The 22,258-nt window shown below is 45.6% G+C and overlaps 1 protein-coding gene across 1 annotated transcript in view; it reads left to right on the plus strand.

The window, feature by feature from the left end:
* Nucleotides 1-461: 461 nt before the first annotated feature.
* The window catches only part of TXLNG (taxilin gamma), a 256,979-nt gene continuing 235,182 nt past the window's right edge, over nucleotides 462-22,258 (plus strand). Inside the window, exon 1 of the mRNA XM_078658098.1 lies at nucleotides 462-598. Within this exon, the coding sequence (XP_078514224.1) occupies nucleotides 509-598 (90 nt within the window). The 5' untranslated portion in view covers nucleotides 462-508. The remainder of the gene's footprint in view (nucleotides 599-22,258) is intronic.

A 22,258-nucleotide genomic window follows, 5' to 3' on the forward strand; every position in this document is an offset into this window, starting at 1 on the left:
TTCCAGTGTTAAAGACAATTACCAATTCAAGGTGGCCGCCGAGCACGGGAGGTGAAAAGGTCGAAGTTCCATTACAACTAATTCTTGTCCTTCTTTCATGGTATTGCGCCCCACGAGGTAACTCCAGAAAGAGATGGAGAAATTATTCTCCTTACAGAAAATATAAGCAGTGGTGGACAGAAAGCTTACTTGGTCAAGTTAATAAAAAATGAAAAGGCTTAAATATCAATGAGGTACAAAACAGACTAAGATAAATTGCATCTCTCCTGTGGTATAAATGGTAATTTCTTGTAGCAGAAAAATTATGTGTTTCAGCAGTCCGTGTAACGGCCTGAGCAGTCCTCTATACATTGGTTATTCATATTTCTATCGCGCCCTTACGTTTCCACTCTATCATGGCCGTCCTATTCGTGGCGCCAACATGCCCGCCCAGAGAAGAAGCTGGTGCATGTCGCGCGACTTTTGCGTCCCCCACCTCCGCCTCACGGGTTTCTGATCCCGTCACAACATGGCGACTCAGGTGGAAGAGGCAGTGGCGCGAGGTGCAGCAGCCGTGGAGAGCTTAAGCTTAGAGAGCGCAGGAGAAGGCGCAGAGCAGGTAACAACATTCGTCAGTCCTACATAGGGGTGGCGTTATTCGGCCACTTAGCCCGTTTCATCTTTTGTCGTTTTCGTGTGTACGTAGTAACCCGGAGGAGGGGGGATCACGGCACCTGCTGCGGCTAAACCCCCGGAGGGAAACTACTCTCGGGACTGAGCCACTCGGGCTTGGCAGATCATAGTTTCTTGTTTTGCGCCTAGTGGTAGATGTGGGGGGTTGTTCCCCGGCTGCTGCGTTCTAGCTACCTTGTGCTATGTTGTGTAATATTTTGCCTGCCATGCTGCGATGCCTCCCGGCTGGCGGGAGGCGCAGATCCGTCAGTTGCGCAGCTTGTCCCGCCAGGCATGGCGGCGCCCTGTAGAGTTTACGTTGATAGGAACCGGCGCTTTCACGCCTGTTCTTCACATGGGATTATCTTGACAGCTTGTGGAGCGAGGGATGAGCCTGTCACTACGTGGGTAATGCGGCCTCCTTCCGAGAGCAACCGGCTGCTTGGAGGCAAGCCTTTCACCCCTCGAGAGCGCGCACTTTTGTAGCAGCTGCGGCCACTGCTTCATTTTGATTCCTGGTATTTAAAATGAAACTTCCCAACTGTATAAATGCCGTGCACGCTAGATGGTAGTCCCCCCTGTTAAAGTTATTGTTTTAGTGAAGGATGGCCAATGATAACGGGATGACTCGGGTGGAAGGCAGATGCTAAAATAATATTTTATTCAGAAACTAGTTACAGGTATGGAAAGCCCATCAGGAGCCAGATGTGAATGATCACCGCTGCAGTAGCTTATACTTCCAACAGAAAGGGATGTGTTACAGAGCATGAAAACGCAACATTCCACAGTAGATTAGGACGGAGACGGGTCACAACGCATCTTTCTCCTAACAAAGGACACGAAAGCGAAGAAGCTGTACCATACCAACGAGACACAACTAATGCATCCAGCTGCCGCGATACAATATAAATCTGATAAATACATTTTTCGTATTGCATTTTGGTTTAGATCAATCGTAAAAGTACTTGGATATCATTCAAGAAAAGAATCAAACGCTTTTAAGACGATTGCTCAGCCCCTTCTGAAATCCTGAAAAAAAATCAGATAACTTGCCATATAATCCTCCATTCAGTAGATGGACTGTAAATGCATGTCGTTCACCGATTGAATATCCACTAATAGGGATGTACTAAGATCTGTCTATGCTCAAACTTGTACTCTTCAGGACCACGTGTTCAAAAGTCTCACGTTGTCTTACACACATAAAGTCTTGCATTGTTCTGGGGGAAGCCTAAAATTGGTCGTCGATGCCTGCAAAAACAAGCATTTACAATGCAACGGTTTCGCCTTTGGAGAAGTTAGAGCTATTGGCATTGTAAATGACAAAATGTGTATGTATGTGTTGGTTTTGAAAACAGATAAATAAATGACATTGTCTTTTACATTGCCAATAGCTTAATCTCTCGCAAATGTGAGAACTATTGTACCCTAAGGACGAGCTCAGCAGACAGCAATTACTACCACCCACCCACACACCCAGAGCCAGCCACACACACCCAGAGCCAGCCACACACACCCAGAGCCAGCCACACACACAACCAGAGCAGTCGCACACACACACACACACACACACACTGGAGCAGTCACACACACACACACACACACACACACACACACACACACACACACTGGAGCAGTCACACACACACACACACACACACACACACACACACTGGAGCAGTCACATACACACACACACACTCTGGAGCAGTCACATACACACACACACACCCAGGTGCAGTCACACACACACACTGGAGCAGTCACACACACACTGGAGCAGTCACATACAAACACACCCTGGAGCAGTCACACACACACACACCCAGGAGCAGTCACACACACACACACACACACACACTGGAGCAGTCACATACACACACACACACACACACCCAGGAGCAGTCACACACACACACAAGTGAGCAGTGTGAGCAGCGATATGATGTGCCTGATGCCACTACAGTCTGGCAAAAAACCGGACCGCCTGTGCCAGGGCACAAAACAGAGCCTGATAAGGACCCGTTTCAAGGCCCTCTTAAAAAAAAACTGCCGGTGCTCAGCACCGGTGAGACCCGGCCCACCTAAAGCCATGTGAAAGGACTTTTTCACACGCGACATTCATGCCCCAAATCTGTGGTGTTCATCTGCAGTACGAGCCGAGCACAAATATTATATAATTTCTAGTTTGAAAATCCGGTGGTACTCACCGCGAGGATTGGACGTTGCCTCACAGCTGCCTCTGATGCAGGCGTTGGACGGTGCCCGCGTCTTCCAGGCGCAGAGCAGCCGCCGCGGCTTCGGTTCCTCGAGCTGAGGTGGCTGGAGAGTTCACTCTATTTCTTAAACGGGCTCCGCCTGCTTCCCTTCGGCTCCCACCCTGCCTGCGCGCTGATAACCCGGCCTTGGCGCAAGAGTCAATATGCGTGTCAGATAGGCGGGCCATTAGGGAGAGAAGCGCCTGGTGTGCAGTGGGCGTTGGTGCCAGCTGCTGTTGGGGGAACGGTGTGGCACTTCGTGACATGTAGATAGATACTGGTCCGACTCTGGCCATGGCTCGGAGGCTCCTTTCCTGGTTAGTGCGCGTTAGTGTCCGGACTCTTTCTTGGCGTCGCTTGGGTTTTGCTCAGTGTTCCCCAAGGGACGTCACCCCTCCTACAGATTACTGGGGTACTCTCCGCCCCCTCTGTCTCTCGCAGTCACGGAGGTCAGCATAGGGTGTCCACTGTGCTGCCCTGCCTTAGTGGGACCGACCACGCGCCTTTGGCAGAGGGTGATTCTGACCCAGAGATTGGTGAACTCCAACCGTACACTCGCCCACCCGAGTGACGAACGGTGACCTTTGTGTTCATTCGACAGGCCCTTCTAACTTTGCAGTATTGGTGCCCTACTTTAGATCAAGTCCTTGCTTATTGTTACTGTGAGCAAGTGGCGACCATTAGGCACCCCTTTCAGACAGCCCTCCGCCCCCCTCCCCCGTCCCCACCTCACTCTTTCTCAGCGTTGTGGCGAACTTTGGGAATCAGGGAGCGGAGCGCTTGGCAGCTGGTGGCACAGCGCACGCGCTTCCACCCCTGGCGGAAACGGTTTATAACAGGATTAATTTGTCAGGCAGTGTGTGCAGGGCTGCTTTAAACTTTGCCATGCAAAATCTGGAGCTAGTTTATAGCTATAGTTTTCTTTAAAAAGCAAGCGTATGCCAGGACCTAATAAATACAGGGATTAAAAAGACAGGATAATGCCCCAGTTCTTTGTTGGCAAGGTTGGAAGTCCACTAAAAATACTTCTGGGGCGGTTTCTAGGACTTCAGGCCAGTCTTAGGCCTTCTGGGTGCTTCATAGCGCTTCTGTGCGCTCTAAACGGGAGAAATCGCGGCACCCTACCAAATCTCACGCATCTCGCGTGAGTCGCGTACCTACGGCCTTACCAACTCTCACGCATCACGCGTGAGTACGGGTACGCGACGTACTGAAGGAACGAAGCGTACTGTTCAGAGGGGTACGCAGCGTATCTTGCAAGGCGCACAGTCCACCCAATGTGAAGTGTACAGTTCAGGTGAGTACGCAGCGGACCTTACAATTAATCTGCAGGTGGGAGGAAACAAAACGCCCAGTACGTGGAGTACAATTCTAAAAGCGCTCAGTTGATTTAACGCTTTTTGGGCAATGCGAGGCGTACTCTGGCCACCAGCACTACGGAGCGCCCTCGGCTACTCAAGCAACGCGCAGCTCGATCACTCATCTGAGTTTGAGCCACTCTATTGCCACAGCCTCGAGGCAAGGAATGCACATCTATCATCCTAACTCAGAAACTCGGGATAATTATAAACATGGAGAGTTTTGCTAACCCACCCAGGTGATGAGCCGATTAAACAAGCACTCACCCGAGGCGGCAGTCGAAGAGCTGGGGGGCGTGTTTTTCGTGCTCTCCCCTTCCCATTGGCTGGAAGGTAAAATTCCAGCCAATGGGAAGAGGAGAGGGCGGAACTTAAAAAAAGAGTCAGAAACGCCCACGATTCGCGTTCTGACCGGGAAAGAGTGATGGACAACCGTGTCTTCCAATGGCTAGCCTCCATTTATGGAGCTAGCCAATGGAAGACAAGGCGGGACCAAAGCCCATATGTAGAGACATAAGATTTCGGCTCCGCCCACCCACTGCTCACGCAGTGGGACGGTAGCCGAAACCTAAAAAGGAGCAGATCAATTCAAAATAGCTATGCTTTGTTCTCGGGTTAGGATTTTTTTTATTGCAAGATGAGCAGGGAACATATGCCAATAAATTAATGTGATTCCTAGTGTCCCAGGTACTTCGTATCTTCACCCCAAAACCGTTAGAGAACAGCATTTTTTAGGACTTGCTTAAATTGATCTCTAGAGACTGAAAAAGTTCAGTACCTCAGAAAATAACTGGCTGCATTGGCCTTCACCTTTCTAGATTTTTAAACCCACACATTTCCAAACGGGGTGTAGACTGCTTGTACTGACTTATGCAATGCAAGTCAGTGCCCGAAAAAGTCTTGCTTTTGCCAAAATCAGTGCCTCTTGTAATGGAACAGTTCTTTTCGGAATGACTTTTGTCTTTTGTGATAACAATTATTTCTTCTAATATAAGGCATCTGTTAAACATATGCACATTTGTTCTAGGCAAATTTGCTGCCATTTGGTTACAAAAGGTGCTACATTCGAATTAAATGCCAGCACGACAGACTGAACCTTTCTATTTTGGTTTTACACTTACATTTTACTGGCCTACCCCTGCCCGTGGTTGATTTTGCTATGCACTTTCTGTCCATTAATTAGAGTTTCCAGGTAAATCTGCCATCAGTGGTTAATTAATCCTAGACAATGTAATTCTTTAATAAGCATGATTATGGTACTTCCCAGACATGTTAAGTGGGAGTGCTGTGCTCGGAATTGTGCTCTGTAGCAGCTCCCTGGGAAAGACAGAAGCAGACGGATGCAAGGTACTTAATGTACCCTGTTACTAAATAAACCTACTTCAACGTGTACTGATGTATGTCTTGTACTTTCTATCAGGTACTATTAAAGTACTCTGGGGGGATTTGCCCACATTGTTGTGGCAAATAAACATCTCTGCTGGTGGTCTGTCACGATTTGCTATTTCAGCTACTCTATTTGTATGATTGAACAGGCTACCTCAAGCGACTGAGTATCTTGTGTATGTTTATGGTATTTCTGATACCCAATTCACCTCGAAGCGTAAATGCTCATTGTAGAGTTGTACATTAAATGCCCATTGTAGAATGGTACATTTGAACGGGGCAGCTTTGTCCTGGGAAAAACACAGTTGCATGCTACCTTGTGCAAAAATATAAGGATGAGTCGCATAGGGGCGTCTTAGAAGCTTACATGTATTATCTTGGTTACCTTACATGATACCGGTGTGCGTCTTTCTGGTATAGGATCTGGTGTCAGCATAGGTTCACATATTGAGAGTGAAGTATGAGACCTAACGGTTAAATAAATCATTTTGAGTTAACAGTCTGTTATATCTAGTTTGTGGTGTGGATGTGCGAATGTGCGGAATGTTGCATACATTTGTGTCGTATGACATGGTCAGCCTTTGAGCGTACTGCAAGTATTGTTTTCAACTCATATAATTGCTGAGGTTTCAGTGCTTGTTGGTACTCATCATTCAAGAGTATGCAAGAGACACATTTCTCCTCGTTCTGCCAAAGAGATAATAAGCGATCAAATCATGGTCAACAGTACTGTACCCAAAGTGACGGGGGAACTGTGGCTTAAAGTCACAATGTAGGTGACGGTTGGGAAGAAGTATGAGTGGACCCTTCAATTTCTTGTGTAGGTGACGAGAGCAAGAGATTTGAAGGTTCAAGTTTTCTAGCGAGGAAAAACAAATACAAGGAAGTGAAGGGCATTATCTGTGTAAATGAGTGAAGTGAGATTAGGTAAGCTTTATCACTGAAGTAATAAACAGTGAGTCAGAAACCATGCATTATATTTAAAACAGTGTGCTGTGAATATGAGGGCTAAGGAATCTGGTGAGGTTTTGAAGAGACGGTGATGGACCAGAAGTCAGAATAATTGAGGTGTTGAGTGAAGAAGCAGAGCAAGCAGTGCTGGCTGTTGATCATACTGTTGAGAGCTGTGAAGGCCAAACAAACACAAGTGGGGTAAGCATGATTATGATGGACTTTGGGTCTAAGCTCACATGGAAAGCTCAGTTTGAGAGAAGTGATTAAGATCCAGGTTTGAGGAATGTTTTGTAAATGTTTATGAATATATTGAAGCTGAAAACTCATTCAAGAAGAGGAAGATTGAATGGAGAAGCTGTACCACAAAACAATGACGAGTTACAAGAGTGACCACATTAGAGAATTTAAATTAGTGATCAAAGTAAGGTTAGGATGCCTAAAAGCCTTTATCTGCCACATTCAATACAAGTATTGCATTCTTGTAGCTCAAAAAGTAAAGAATATCCTGATAAGCACACAGGAGGAGGTAAGGAAGGAATTAGTTGTGTAGAATAACTACTAAATCTTTTGAGGCTTATGGTTGTAGCATGAAAATGTGCTAGTATCAGGTTAGGCCTAGGCTTAAGAAAGGGACAGATGTCTCAACTAAAAAGTTTTCTAAATTACCAAACGTAGTTACCTTCACTACTCTTGATTTATCATGGACTTGACAACCAAGTCAGACTGTAGCCCCAGTCGAAACAGTTTACTATGTTCATCACACTAGAATACACGTTAGGCTTTTGCAGGATGCTGTATGATAGCTTGCTTTTGGTGGCATCTGCATTCAAGAGTTTGATGTACCAATTATTTAGAGTTGTACATTGAATTTGAAAGTTGTACTTAGTGTGTCATTTTTTCCAAGGTTAGTTAATTGTGGGGAAAGGGTCTCTAGGGATATGAGGGTAGGGTAAGGTCCTACAGATAATGAAGAAAACGTTTTGAACCCATACATTGGATAAACGTAAATTAACGGTAAAACAGTGAATTACATGGTTCACAGTATCCGTTGAAGTGGAAGGAAGCCAATGGAATCTTTAGTGGAAACAGTTTTGAATACACAGCAATCCAAGGACAAGTACCCACTATATCATTTCTTAGACTATTGAGTAATGTTTTTAATTAATTGAAAATGTGGCTGACTAGAAAAAAATGTGTTCTGACATGAAAGCTAAATGGGTTTGGCTAAAATAAAAGAAAAAACATTTACAGCAGATGCTAGCCGGATAGGTCTGGGGACTGGATTTACCCAGGCAAACAGCACCATGGTGCTCACATTAAGACATCTAAAAGTAATTATTTGAGCTATAAGGTAATTAAATAGAAGACTGTTGTTGTTTTAGAGATGAAACAAATTCCGTGAGATGCGTTTTGTTGGGCAAGTGGATCATAAGGACCAAAGACTAATCAAAGGAGTACTAAAGGTTAAAGGACTGTACACAGTTTCTGTGCAGATTTGAAAATTGGTCTCAACTCCTTAACAGCATATCTTGGAAGCTGGGTACATATGGGGAATAAAGCACAATATGGCAAAGTGCCTCCCAAGATTAGCTAATGAGGTTATTGAAGAAAATTAAGTGGAAGAAGAGAATGTGTTTATGGTGACGTGGACTAAAGCATCATTGTGAAAGTGTAATGCATGCAAGCTTTCAGTGAAGGCAAGTAGTTGGTGAAACGAGGATGGCCTCATCCGAAGAATAAGAATAACTAGTTGTTAGTGTGGACTAAGCCTGGACAAAAAGTGATGCATTACAGGAAGGAGAGAGCAATACCTCTACCACCTGTAAAAAATAAAATACTTGAAGAATCACACAACAGTCTCTTGAACATTATATGAACAAAGGTAAGAATTGGAGAAAACTGTATTGACCTGTCGCAGACTTAGATTTTGTGAAAAGTGAGAGAATGTCAGGAAGGAAACACTGCTCCCAATATCACTGTAGATCGTCTCCTCAAAGCCCTTGGACCCCCTCCCCCCAAACAGATTGCTCTAGCTCATCCAGTAGCCTGCCTTTGATAATGTAGCACAGTGGTTCTTAACCCTTTGACTTCTGTGGACCCCCATTTAATTCTTACGGGAACCCCCACAATCAGTACTGGAAGCAAGGGGCCCCAGCCTAAGCATGTTCACCAAACTAGACACTAAAAATGCTGAAACAAACATTCATCAAACAAATTATAAAACGTTCACAAAAAAATAATAAATAAGTTATCATTTTAATGAGAAGACTGGAGCTTTTCTAAGTTAAACTGAGGGCACTCGTCTTCCATACTATATTCTGTTCGATGCACTTGCACTGCTCCCACGGATCAAACTGAGAATACTAATGTAATTTAGCCTCCAGTTTAAAATTCCTTCACATTTACAGAACATCTTGACATGTTAATGTTTACATTTTGCTTCTTCATGTACAATGTAATGTTCTGTTGATATTTAATTTTCTAAGTGGACCCCTTCAGTAGGTTATGTGGAACCCTGGCAGTCCCCCGACCACAGGTTAAGAACCACTGATCTAGCAGAATCCTTGAAGGTTCTGCCATGACTTATAGGGTAGCTGTTAACATCCAGTCCAGTGCACTGGAATCTGCTGCATAAATTAGGACTGTAACGTCACTCTTAAGTCGACTTGCTGGACAGAGTAACTGCTGCATATTTCCCTCTGTAAGTTGTGCCAAACACTGGTGGGGTCCTTCTTAATAGTTGCATGGGTTTTGTTTGTGGTGTCCCCAGCACTCTTGGTGTTCTCTTGTCGACACTTGTCACATTGAAAGAGGCACACTGTTAAAGACTCAGGCGACAGACATATTGTTTTTTCGGAATGGGTTACAAGCATGGGAAGTCCCCCAGGAACTACTGATTGATAGCTTAGCCCCCAGGCGTAGCAAGTGCTTCCAAATGACTGGGATAGAGCAAAGTGTGCAACATAACCTTCCAATCCAGACTAGGAGGAAGGCAGGTCTTTACAGTTGTGTAAATCAGTTGTGTGACTCGCCACTCCACTGGGTGGGAGTACCCTGTTTAGATAGTGAACACTTTATTTTAAAAACCTCTTTCAATAACCAACTCAACGAGGGAAACAGTACATTAGACCTGGTGTACCTGCTGTTAAACGAAAACCCATGAATTCCCAATATTTGATTGGTTAACATTAATCTGGGCAAGCAGAGCTAATTCGGTAAAGTAACAACTACTGTGGTACGCAGGCATCCCTGTAGCGTTGGTCACTTCCCAGAAGTGCCCTGCTTTTTTAGTCTTGGCACATTGGGGATTGCTTAAATCCGTGTCTTTGAAGGTGAAAGTGTGTGTATATTAGGTTTTGGTTGAGGGTATAATGAGAGGAAATGGCCTAGTACTGGCAGACCAAGGAGTCCAGCAACAGCAAGTAAACAAGTTGAATACTGTTTTACAGGTGTACTAAATAAACTGAGCGTATGCCTGGACCATCCAACATCATCATCATGGATTGCCCATCTGTATAGCAATAGTGTAGCATTAATGACTCCCCTTGGTCTCCTCCTGTCGTCTATTAACATGGTATTCAAACCCTAATTGTTAGTCGCAGGGATAATAGTAGCAGCAGGTGCAACTCTGCATGCATGGTCTCTGTTTGCTTGGTTACTCCTACTTGGATGGGGCCTGGTGGGTAATAGAGGGAGAGGGATCTGACAACCTGCGACTGCCTACTCCATCAGAGCCTGTGGCACTGTGCTGCAGTTCTCCTATGACCTGATCGCCCAGCAGTGACCACCAGCCATGTGGGTCAGGCCTTGGAGAGAGCAGTGAAATATGCTTCTCTCCCACATAGAATACCTGAGCGTTGCTACTCCTCCCAATGACGGTGGGTGCACTGTTGCTGGGAGACTACTCTTACATCTTGCACTGAGCTAACACACTAGACCAATGGGCTACAGCTAATTAATCTTTTTTTCTGTGTCAGTGCATAACTTCAAAACAATGCCTGGCTGCTTTTGATTAATCAGTGCCACCGATCCCTTGATCTTCCTCAGACCTGAGCAGACACTGATGCTGCTTATCTTGTTGGCTCTAACTTTGGGCTTCAACTGAAATTTGCTCATACATGATGCACCAGGGGATATAAGGACTCTGCTTTCCAGGGCGCACACTCCGTTGCTTGGAGAAGTGTGCAATAGACCTCTCCCTCGGATCAGAGACAGGCACTGTCAGAAGGCTGGGTAACACGAAAGTGAAAAGGACATGTTGTATAAGTGCATGTTCTAATGCTCCCTTTTGGCAGATGATGGCCTTGGGTAATCTTTTTCCTAAGTTGCAGATTATTGAATTGTCTAGATATCTGGACCAGATGTCTCTTTGTGACCAGAGCACCATGGTTTTTTTTTCTATATGTGTGATTTAGTCATGTTAGTTCAAATGAAGAAAACCCCGAGTACATCTCCCGGAATGCCTTCATTAATTAAATGAAAGCTCAGGAATGAAAACCTGGAGTAGTCTGATTATTCAATACACACCTATATGATTTCTGCTCTGAAAGCTGTCAGAACCCCTTTCTTTCAAGTTTCATAAAGAGTTCCTCACCTGTAATATGTGCATCCTTTCCACTGAATGTTTTATGCCCATCTGTTTAAGTATATTAATTCTCCCTGCTCAGCTTCAGAATACACATTTGGTTTGTTGCATCTGTTCATGGGATTTCAGGTGCACCTGTTTCACACTACCAGTAGTGGTCCCTAAAATGACTTTCCTTCCTGAATTGCCATCTTCACACTTAGTGCTCTAGGCGGGACCAAACACATGGCTTACACAATTGCAGCAGCATTCTTGTTTTACTAGCTAAAGCTAGTATTGTGAGCCTCAACTTTTCCCCAGGCTGACCTCGTTGCTTTAAGTAGTTAAAAAAACATAAGAAGATTAACAAAACCCAAGATTCCTTGCTCATTTAGTTTTTGGCAGACTACTCTCAACTTTTCTATTTTCTAGCTGTACACTTTGTGGCACTGAATATTTGTTGTACAAGTTTTTTTTTAAATTACCCAATCCGGTACTTAACAAAGAAACTTAAACACACGAACCAACAAGGAACCAATGAAGTTGATATTTCAGTGAGATATTCTCAACTTTCTGAATTGTGCCGTAATTGTAGAGGTATGTGAGCATGATCCTACATTTTTTGAGGTACATACATGAAAAAGAATGTGTGATTTGATAAAAATAATATGGTTGAAAGATAACCAAGGATAGACGTTAAACATAAAAGCCCTTAATTGCAGACAGACATTTAGTATAATGTCTTTTCCATTTTAGGGAGGAAAAAAAGGTTAAAATCGACTTCTTTTGTAGTCTTGGAAGCAGTCCTCGCCTGGAATTTCAAGGGTGGTACAATGCACCTTAATGTAGCAAATGGGAAAGTGCACTGGAGTACTTCAAATAAAGAAAAGTTAAAATAATTGTTAATCATATGTATGTAGGCCTTGGTGGCAGAAAGCTCTTTTCCTCAAGGGGTGCCTCTAGTAAATATTAAATCCCTAGAAATCACCCTAAGGAATGTAGTCTTAATAAATTGCAAATGCAGCAATTTTGATCTTTCTCAAAGGGAAGAAGGAAAATGATGAAATTGCTTACAAGAATGTAAACAAGATGGAAGGCGACCTGAAGAAGAAAAAAACAAAAAAACAGGTCTGATGAGATCTAATAGATCTACTACGGGCAGCGGCCGTTAATAAAGATAAAGTCTCCAGAAGGTTCTGGCACATAATTAACACATCAATTGGGAGCAGTATTAGGCCCAAAATAAGTTCAATTCCAAGTAGTGAGTCGTCCTTGGATATTTAGAATCTTTACTCGGCTAACCACCCTGTTGATGAGGATCTACTTCCCCTGGCGGTTAACTCCCCTGAAGGGGGAAATTTAGTAGCACCTTCGAAGGTCCAGGTTAAAGAGATTATAAATCATGCAAGACGCTTGGGAGTCAGGGGACCGGACCAAATTCCAATTACTATTATAACATTGGAAGAAGACTGCTGGTCAGTTTTATTTGGCAGCTCTTTTTAATTACTTTTAGCAGTTTAGATCAGTTCAATCCTCATGGAGGGGCTGTAACATCTTACTACTACATTAGAAGGGCTCAACTGTTCTCCCTAATAACTAAAGGCAAATAACACTGCTCGGTTCCATAGGGAGAATTTTTGCTAAGTCCCTTTTAGATCATCTTCAAGATTGGATGGGCGCTAATGATATACCATTGGAGAAGCTGGTTTCAAATCCAACAGTTCAACCGTAGAGAATATTACAGCTCTCCAATTGATCCTGGAGAAAAATGTGATGTCGCGTAATATGCCAGTCTTTGCCACATTTATTGATTTCTCCACAGCCTTGACCGTGTAGATCGCTCTACTCTTTGGCGAAAGAGTAGACATTTACAAATTACTGAGCATCTGCATAATCCTATTATTGCACTTTATTCCTTTACCTGGTGCCATGTACTACTTGGGGACAACTGTGGATAATTACCTAAAATACTGACGAACAACAGTCTTAAGGCGGCCTGTTAACTCCTTTATTATTTTCACCATTTATCTTTCATTTACCAATGGTTTTGACTGCATTGGGTGGGGATACCCTGAAGTTAGGTCACAGTAATATAGCCTCATTGCTCTGTGCGGATGACATTGCGATTTTAGACCTAACTCCAAGGGGGCTTCAGAGTAGTTTTGATTGTCTCCAGAACTTTGCTGGTAGTCATTTAAAAATTAAAATCAATAGGAGTAAAGTGGTGATTTTTGTGTTAACGGAGAAAGACAACGTAAACCTTTTAAGTGGCGATTAGTGTTGGAAGTTTGCTCTCTATGTATTTCACCAACACGAGGTACACTGTGCAGACAGCCCAGGTGACCGTTATTGGTTTACAGAGGCACAAATAACAATCGTAAATGCTCTCTTTTGTGGTAGTGTGGGTGAGCAGTTTAGGCTTCTCAGACGGTAGTGCTAAGCATTTGTTGTAATAACCAAGGCAATAAATGAAACACACTCAAAGAATAAATCCAAGACCGAGTTAGATAAATAACACTTAATCTTAAATACATTTTAATACCAAGAACTTTGTAAACAGTTAAGTACTTTTTAAAAATATAGAATTTCAAAGGTAAGTAAAATAGTTACTTAAATGAGTCTGTATGCATCAAATTTCGTATGGGAGAAAAGGCGAATATAGTGTACAGTTATTTGCATTCAGTTTCCATGGGTCCCCTTCAGGATTTACTGTGGCAGGGAGCCTAGGTTTAAAGAACCAGTCTTTTAAGTCCGCTGGGCTTGAACGTCACTGGCATTCATGATTGTCGGTCTCGCCGGTTGAGGGTGCAAAAATTAGGACAGCTGGGCGACTCCGAAAGTGGGTATCAGTGGTGCTTATATCCCACGACAACTGCTCGATCTTTGAGTCCGGATTGAACTCAGACAGGCTTTGGTTGTTACAATGGGTACAGACAGGCTTTGGTTGTTATAATGGGTACAGTACCCTAGGTGGTGGTGCTATGCAGCTCAGGTTGGTCCTGGTTTCTTTTCACTTGGTGGGGAGATAGATCTGACCTCCTGGAGCATGGCGACCTCCTCTTGGACAGCTGCAGCATTGGTAGAACCGAGGAGCTGCAATACGTTTAACCGGACTCTGCTGTTTTGGTTCCGGCAGACTGCAGGGGAGTAGCTACTCTACTCCAGTGGAGTTCTTGGGTGGTTTGCAAAGCACTGGCAGTCCACAGGGGTTCTTGGTGACTGCACAGCAGCTGGTCAACAGCAGGTCTTAAGTTCTCGTGTCAACGGCTCTTCTTTGTAATCTTCTGTGTCTGTAGAATCTGAGTTCCTAGCCTCAGGGATGCCACCTAAATGATTAATTTAGGGGCATTAAGGGGAGTGACAGGTAGCCAATGGACTACTTACCCTGAGGACGACTACACCCCCTATCTGAATACTTACTCTGGGAAGTGGGCATAACCGTGACCCAGTGAACCTAATTTTGCCAAAAACCAAGACAGTGGAATTCTCCTTTTTGTGTTCACATAAGGTAGCCCACCTTAGGGGTGGTACAAATAACCACTTCCTGTGGGAAGTGGGCAAAACTGTGACCCAGTGAACCTAATTCCACCAAAAACCAAGATGGTGGAATTCTCCTTTTTGTGTTCACATCAGGTAGCCCACCTTAGAGGTGGTACTAGCCTGAGAGTGAACACACCTCCTGACTAGCTAATTTTCCCACCTGTCCTGGAGCCAAATGGGCCCGGGCAGGGGGGAAGCCGGGTCGCATATCAAAGGCGGTGGAGGTCTTTGAAGCCTCCCACCTTGATATGCTGATCACTAGTCATCCTACTTGGAGGAGGCGACAATCTGATCTGGCCAGAGCAGGCATTGTTTCTGACCTCAGAGCGCCCAGGGGGTCAGAAACTAGTCTGTGGTGGCAGGATGGTAAAGACCAGTCAGCCAGTACCCTAGATTTTGGCAGGTGCCCTCTGGGTGCATGTCCTAGTAAACCCATTACTGGGATCAGAATGGGTTTACTAAGACCAGGTGTTTGCTATCAAGCACCATAGGTTTCATTGAAGCCATCACGTGGCTGGGGAACTCGTAATGACCAGTGTCCAGCACATGCATTCTAAAATAGCTTCCATGTTCCCTTGCACTGTCCAGTAATTGAATTATACAACACATGGGTGTAGGAGAGTGGGGTCTGCAATCCTATGGTCACCCCAGATTTTTGCTTTTTGCTTCACTGGTTTACGACTTTCCCTGGCTGTGGGCCTGCTAATCAGACCCACAGCCTAGCTGTTGTCTCTCTAAATTGACAACCATGTACTTTAGGTGCATTTACCAATTTGTACTGGGCCACCTTATCAGTCCCTGTACAGTATACCTTAGGTATCCAGGGCATAGGTGTACCCAGGGCCTACCAGGGGCTGAAGCATGTATTATTCCACCCCTGTCTGGCCATCTAAAACTGACACAACTGGCTGCATGACAGCTGGGGCAAGGTGGTGTAATCACCCTTTGCTGTAGATCTAGTATACCTATATCTAACCCTAAAATGGACACATATATTCCTATCAGTCACTCCTATGGCAGGCCTTATCAATCCTGAAGGCAGAGTGCTTGGAATTATGTGAGATGGTGCTCTGACATGAGCTGAACCCGTCTGCAGCTTGCGGAACCAAGTCCTAATAGCTGTTCCATAATAACGCTATACCATATACTCTTAAGTGCATTATAATCCTCGCGGTTAAATGCTAACTCTGGTATAACATTATCAAAACATGTCGAGTAAGGTGTCATACGATTTGGAATACTACCCCCTCGCCAATTCTGGCGACGGGGTAGCATTCCACCCTTCTAGAGGGACACGACATGTATGTAACTGTGTACCCCGGTTAAAGTTAACTCGAGCCTCAGCATCACAAAATGGATGCTGCCACCACAGACACAAGTCTGACCTCCTGCTGCTGGGAGTCCTTCCAGCGAGGGAGGCTTGGACAAAGGGTTTCCTGCCTTGGGAGGTGCTAGCACCACCCCAGACAGGATTTTGTGTATCGAGGTAGGGAGGCCTGAAAGGAATGAGACATGCCTGGGGCACACAAGGTGTCCTGTGCATACACCGGTTCAAACCAGTTGCTGGGGCATCCCTGCCCCAGCTCTGGCGCGAAACCGAACAAAGGATAGGGGGTGTAGCCACCCCCCTTCCTGGTCCCACCCAGGGGAGGGACCTAGTCAGTAGTGCAGCCCCCTTTAGGAGAATAAAGGTAGCAGCTGGTCCCATTCCAAATTAGATTATCCTGAACTATTCAACTAGAACACGGGTTCTCATAGTACGGCCCGCGGGCCAAGAGCGGCCCGGCAAGCCTTCCCTGGCGGCCCGCGGACCTGGCAGACATCGTAACAGTGTTTTAAAAAAACACATTTCTAAAGTGTCTGCAACCGGAGCGAGACTCTGCTGCTCTGTGGGGGTCGGTCGGGTTCTTCATTCAGGTGATAGGGAGAGCGGAGCTGCAGGAGCCTAAGAGGTGAAATACAATAAAGCCCCATTAAAATGCAAATGGTCTTTTAAAGACCTGTTAAGTGCTCGGTGCGGCTTTGTGTGTGTGTGTGTGTGTGCTCGCAAGCTGTCTCAGCCGGCCGACACACAGGGTGAGATGCCGTTCCTGTTGCATGCTGACTCATCGCTGAACCTAGGGCTCGCAGCATCAGTCTAGCAGAGGAAAAAGGACTGCAGCCCCAAAGCGCCGAAGTCAGCAGCAAGAAATTCCTCAAGTTGGGGGCGCAGAGGGGAGCTACCATGACTGACATTACAATTGTCAAGGAAGGCTGGGTGCAGAAGAGGGGTAAGTGTAAAAACGGAAGCATTCACTCTGTATCAAAAACAGTCATTCTCAACAATATGGAAGCAGTTCTGTGACCACATTTAGAGAAATGACCAATCGATGAAAAATGCAGTGAAGGGATGAGAAATGTGTAAAGATAGTTTACCTCTTATGGACAGGATAGGTCGGTGTGTTGTTGTTTTTGGTTTGTAACACATGATTTATTTTATAAGGGATTAGCTGTTTTTGTATTCACTTGTCTGCAAGCATGTCTCTTCTGGCAATCCTTCTTCAAATGAGGACGTTGTAAAAGTAGTCTCGTTTTGTATTATTTTGGTCAGCACGTTTAAACGCAGAGGCCTACCATAATCTCTCTTAGAAATTAAACGTTTACAGCGTTTTGTTCCCATCAACCAAAAACAAGTTTGTGTGCACCCTGCCAGCCGTAAGATTTTCATCGCCAACAAAACAGAAAATGAATGATTTGCTTCTGTTTTGCCATTATTGGAAGGAATTGTTTTGTTTCTAGCATTCAAATCTACTGATTCCTGAGGCCCAGCTCGGTATCCTTTGTTGTGGGCGGTATTGATGACATCTAATACCGTGTTTTTTAGAGACTTATGGTGGTTGTGTATAATTGAGAACGGAAATTGGGTTATTAAAGTCCCATGGGTACACAGTGGGTATTTTTCACTTGCTTTTTGCACCCTCTAGGCATCTGAATCTGGAATCTGGAACTTGCTTCCTCCATCGCTCCGTGTCACCATTTCCACCCGGATCTTCAAAGCAGACCTCAAATCTCTTCTGTTCCAAAGATACTTTCAGAACTAATTTATAAAATGCATAAACAAATAAATAAATAAATGACAGAGGGAGGTAGAGGGATGGAGGGAGAGGGAGGGAAAGGGAGGGAGACAGAGGGAGGGAGACAGAGGGAGGGAGGTACAGGGAGGGAGGGAGGGAGAGGGAAGGGGAGTGAGGGAGGGAGTGAGGGAAGGGGAGGGAGTGAGGGAAGAAAGGGGAGTGGGGGAAGAAGAGAGAGGGAAGGGGAGGGAGGGAGGGAATGAGGGGAGGGAGGGAGGGAGGGAGTGAGGGAAGGGGAGGGAGGGAGTGAGGGAAGGAAGGGGAGTGGGGAGTGAGGGACAGGGAAGGTGAAGGTGAAGGGGAGTGAGGGTGAGGGAAGGGGAGTGAGGGAAGGGAGTATGGGAGTAAGGGAAGGAGAGTGAGGGAGAGAGGGAAGGAGGGAAGGGGAGTGAGGGAGGGAGGGAAGGGGAGTGAGGGAGGGGGAGGGGGAGGGAGAGGGGGAAGGGGAGTGAGGGTGAGGGAAGGGGAGTGAGGGAAGGGTGGTGAGGGACCGTGTCCAACCTCATGGTCACAGTTTTTTTTGTTGCTCTAGCCCCGCCCCCTCCCCCACTGACCCCGCCCCCACCAGTGCGGCCCTCGGACACAAACCACACTGTAAATTTGGCCCCCGAGAGAAAGTTTGTGAGTACCCATGAACTAGAAGAAACTCTGGCCTTCGACGTTCTGCTCCACAGAAGACTGAAGAAATCTCCCTTGTGGGCAAGGAGTGTCCACCCTGCAACTGCAGGCACCATCAAGCGTCCAGCGGCTTCACTTTGTCGTCTTCCCTCGAGGATCCAGACTTCAGAGCCCGACGAGACCCGGATTCCCAGACCTCTCCGACCTCAACCTACATCTACAGCAAAGCTGAGACCCGTGGGTGCGACGAGACACGTGGGACCGGCCATCTTGAACGAACCTGCACTTCGCTTCCAGCACGACTCCCGAGGTAAACTCGACCAAGTGCTTTGGGGATTGAGAAGCCCCAGCCCCGAGCAGCTCCTGCACCGAAGATCAGCCCTCCAGCCACCACGAGATCTGCGTGGGGCCCTTCTGCTTGTTTGCTGCTCGACGCGTTGTCTGGTCACTTGCCGGCTGGCTAGTGGTCTCCTAGACGACGAACCTTTGAATCTTTGCTGCTGGTCTGGTTGCTCCAGACTGGCCCTTGCTCCCTTCCAAAAGAGGGGCACCCCGGACTCTCCTAGTCCGCACCAGACGTCTTTTCACTTCACCGCGTGGGTTGCCTTTGCCAAGGCCTGTTGCCTCCAATTCCGGATCCAACACCGCCGACAGCGAGAGCCTGCGTGGGACAGCTCGGGCCTCCATCCTGGTCGTCGAAGACACCTCCTGGTCCACGTGGCTGCAGAGTCGAGCATCCACTCTTCACCTGATCGCGCCGACAGCTCCTGGTTCCTTCCTGGTTCCACACCGGTCACTGGCTAGTGACTTTGAACACTGTCCCCTCTGCTTTCAGGTCCTCTTCTTCACCGATCCACCCTTGGATCGCACCGGACATCTTCCTCCTGGTCGCCTGCAGCATCTTTTCTTCCACGCTCCATAGACTTCAACGCGAGAACCCGACACACTTTTACACCTATGCACCCGCAACCCGTGGGTGAGGTAACGAGAGCATTTCGGTGCTCAAGGGTAGTTTAACTGTCCTAGTGTCCCGTTCCACAGTCGATTTAGTCCTAACCAGTCAGGATTTTCCGTACTCACCTTTTTCTTGAACTGTACTGTCCATAGACGTTGTTACGCATCTCGCGTGTGAGTTCACACTCTGCACACGCGTTCCGTGGGCCTCTTATTACTTACCTAGTGTTAGTGTAGCGTGGTCCCAACGATCCTACAGCCTCTGGACAGCTCCATTCGTTTTATCGACTTTCACATTCCACTTACTTAGTATATGGTTTGTCGTGCCCGTAGGGCACCATTGTAATTTTGTGCAACTTGTCGTATTTTTCGTAAGAGATTGTCATGTGCTTAGCCCTTTGACCTCATAAAGAGTTCAGAGGTGTTTTTTTTAAATATTTCTTTTTATTGAAACTTTTAACAACATGAACAAAAAGAAATAATCAAGGCAGTACAATCAATCGAATGGCGGTGCGTCCTGCGGGGAGGAAAGCATAAGATCATAATACAATCAATGACATTGCAGGATGGGAGGATTGAGGGATACAGCAAGTCCTGGGACAATCAAAGCAACATGATAGCAGGAGTGTCGGGTCAACGGGAAGGGAGGATCCGCCACCAAGTGTGTGAAGGGGGGTGTACATATATCTCCCCGGTAGGAATTCCATTGACCCCAAATCTTACCCCACTTACGGGGCCTGCCACGGGCTACATACACCGTCTTCTCCCTGAACATACACCAATCCATATTCTCCTTCCATGCCAGAACTGTGGGTGGCCTCTGGGAGCCCCACAACTGGGCGATATCCCTCTTGGCGATCATATTGCCAAGGGTCACCCACTGAGTCTGTGACCAATCATAGTAATTCGGTTCCCACACATTCAATAAGCATCGCCTAGCTTCAGGCAATAACGCAACACCCGTGACCACCTCCATTACTGCATGCACTCTATTTCAGAAACGAACAACCGCCGGGCACTCCCAGAGTATGTGAAGAAAGGTGCCCGGGAGGCCACAACCACGCCTGCACAGCCCATCCGAAGCATAACCCATACTGACCAAGCGCGGACCAGTAACATAGATCCTGTGGAGAATCTTAAGCTGCACAAACCTAAGGCGGGCCGGAATTGCGACCTCTTTCGGCGAGGATATGGCCAGCTGCCAGTCTTCATCATCTAACTCCAAACCATCGCCAGTCCAAGCTGCCCTGAGTCGCTGTAAAAGGTCAGTCCTATCGTTTATCAACTTTTTATAAATAAGCGATATCGTACTGTCGGGAACGTGCCCATCAAGCACCCGATCCTCAAGTGGTGACGCCTCCGGAACAGTAGTACCCGGAGGGAAATAGAGGTGTTGTTATTAATAAATAGACTGTTTATTTTCATAACAACCTGTGTGGTGTCCTTTCATCTGGTATTCAAGGGGTTATATTGTGGTAAAACAGCTGGCTTCACATGCCAAAAGAGTTTAGCCTAAGACTGCTTTGTCCATGCTACCATTAGGATAGCTGGTCTATAAGGTTGACTTACAACCAATCACCATAAGGGTTGTTTGGACTGATACAAGGTGATCACTAGAACTAGTGAGCATCATATATCAGGCCAACTTCTCACATGCACTTCTCTTGTAGATATTTCCTCACTTGTAATATAATGCACCTTGCCTCAAGGCTGTAATGCCTGCTGTAGGGCTGACTTACAAAGATTTAGTGGGTATAATAGCACATGGTGTGTCTTCATGGTGTGTGCCTTGTGTTTTCACTTTGAACATCACCATTTTATGCAGCCTGCATTGGCGTTTGGTGCTGGGTCCCTTAGAGTTGCACAATACATGCTGGAGCTCTAAAGAGGCCTCTTTTATACCCATGCCCTAGGTACCAGGGGTACCATTTACTAAGGACTTAAGAGGTACTAAAGGCCTTGCCAATTGGGTAACTGTTGAACAGTTACCACGTTTTTTGGGAGAGAACACTGGCATTGGTTACTTGGTTAGCAGGAACTCAAAGCACTTCAGTCAAATATGTATCAGATACCAGGCAGAAAATGGGGGTGACCATGTCAACAAGCATTTGCAATGCAATAGGTCTTGCATTAGGAAAGTTTGAGCTATTGATATTGTAAATGACACATTTTTTTATTTGTGTTGGTTTTGAAAATAGCGAAATTAATAGCTTTGTCATTTACAATGCCAATAGTTTTAACTTTCGCAAATGTGACACCTATAGCATTTGTAATGCAATATGTGTTGTATTTATGTGACTTAGATGTATTGATATTACAAATAACAATGGCTTTTATTTATTTTTAATAATTAATACTTAAAAGTTATTATAATTTATAATGGCAATAGCTTAAACTTTTGTATATAACTTTTGTGAAGATTATGTTCGGCGTAACATCCTGTGATTCTGGGCAAATCACTTAAATCTCCCAGTGCCCGTGCACAGTCCTAGGATAACCTTACAGGTGGTAAGCCGCGCTATATAAATCAAGAAACTTTAACATTTATGGTCTGTGTGCAATGCAAAAATGAAATCGTGGATTTGAAATTTTGGAACTTTCTCCATAAAATAGAGGGGAAAATGCTCTGTAAAATGTATAACTATGTACTCTCTCACCAATTGAAGTCTTATGCCTAGAAATAGGGCTTCTGAGCATTTATTTCCTCTATTGGTGCCATAGCCTTTTTGCATGTCTTTCAAAAAAGAGTTTGGCCCATGTGGACAGAAGTGGGGTAAGGGCCCAAATACTTTATAAAAAAGAAAGAAACCCACACTTCACATTTCACACCATTCAATTTCGGATGATTTGCTCCTGTGGCAG

Source organism: Lissotriton helveticus, chromosome 8, assembly GCF_964261635.1.
Source record: "Lissotriton helveticus chromosome 8, aLisHel1.1, whole genome shotgun sequence".
In the NCBI taxonomy this organism is placed as follows: Eukaryota; Metazoa; Chordata; class Amphibia; order Caudata; family Salamandridae; genus Lissotriton; species Lissotriton helveticus.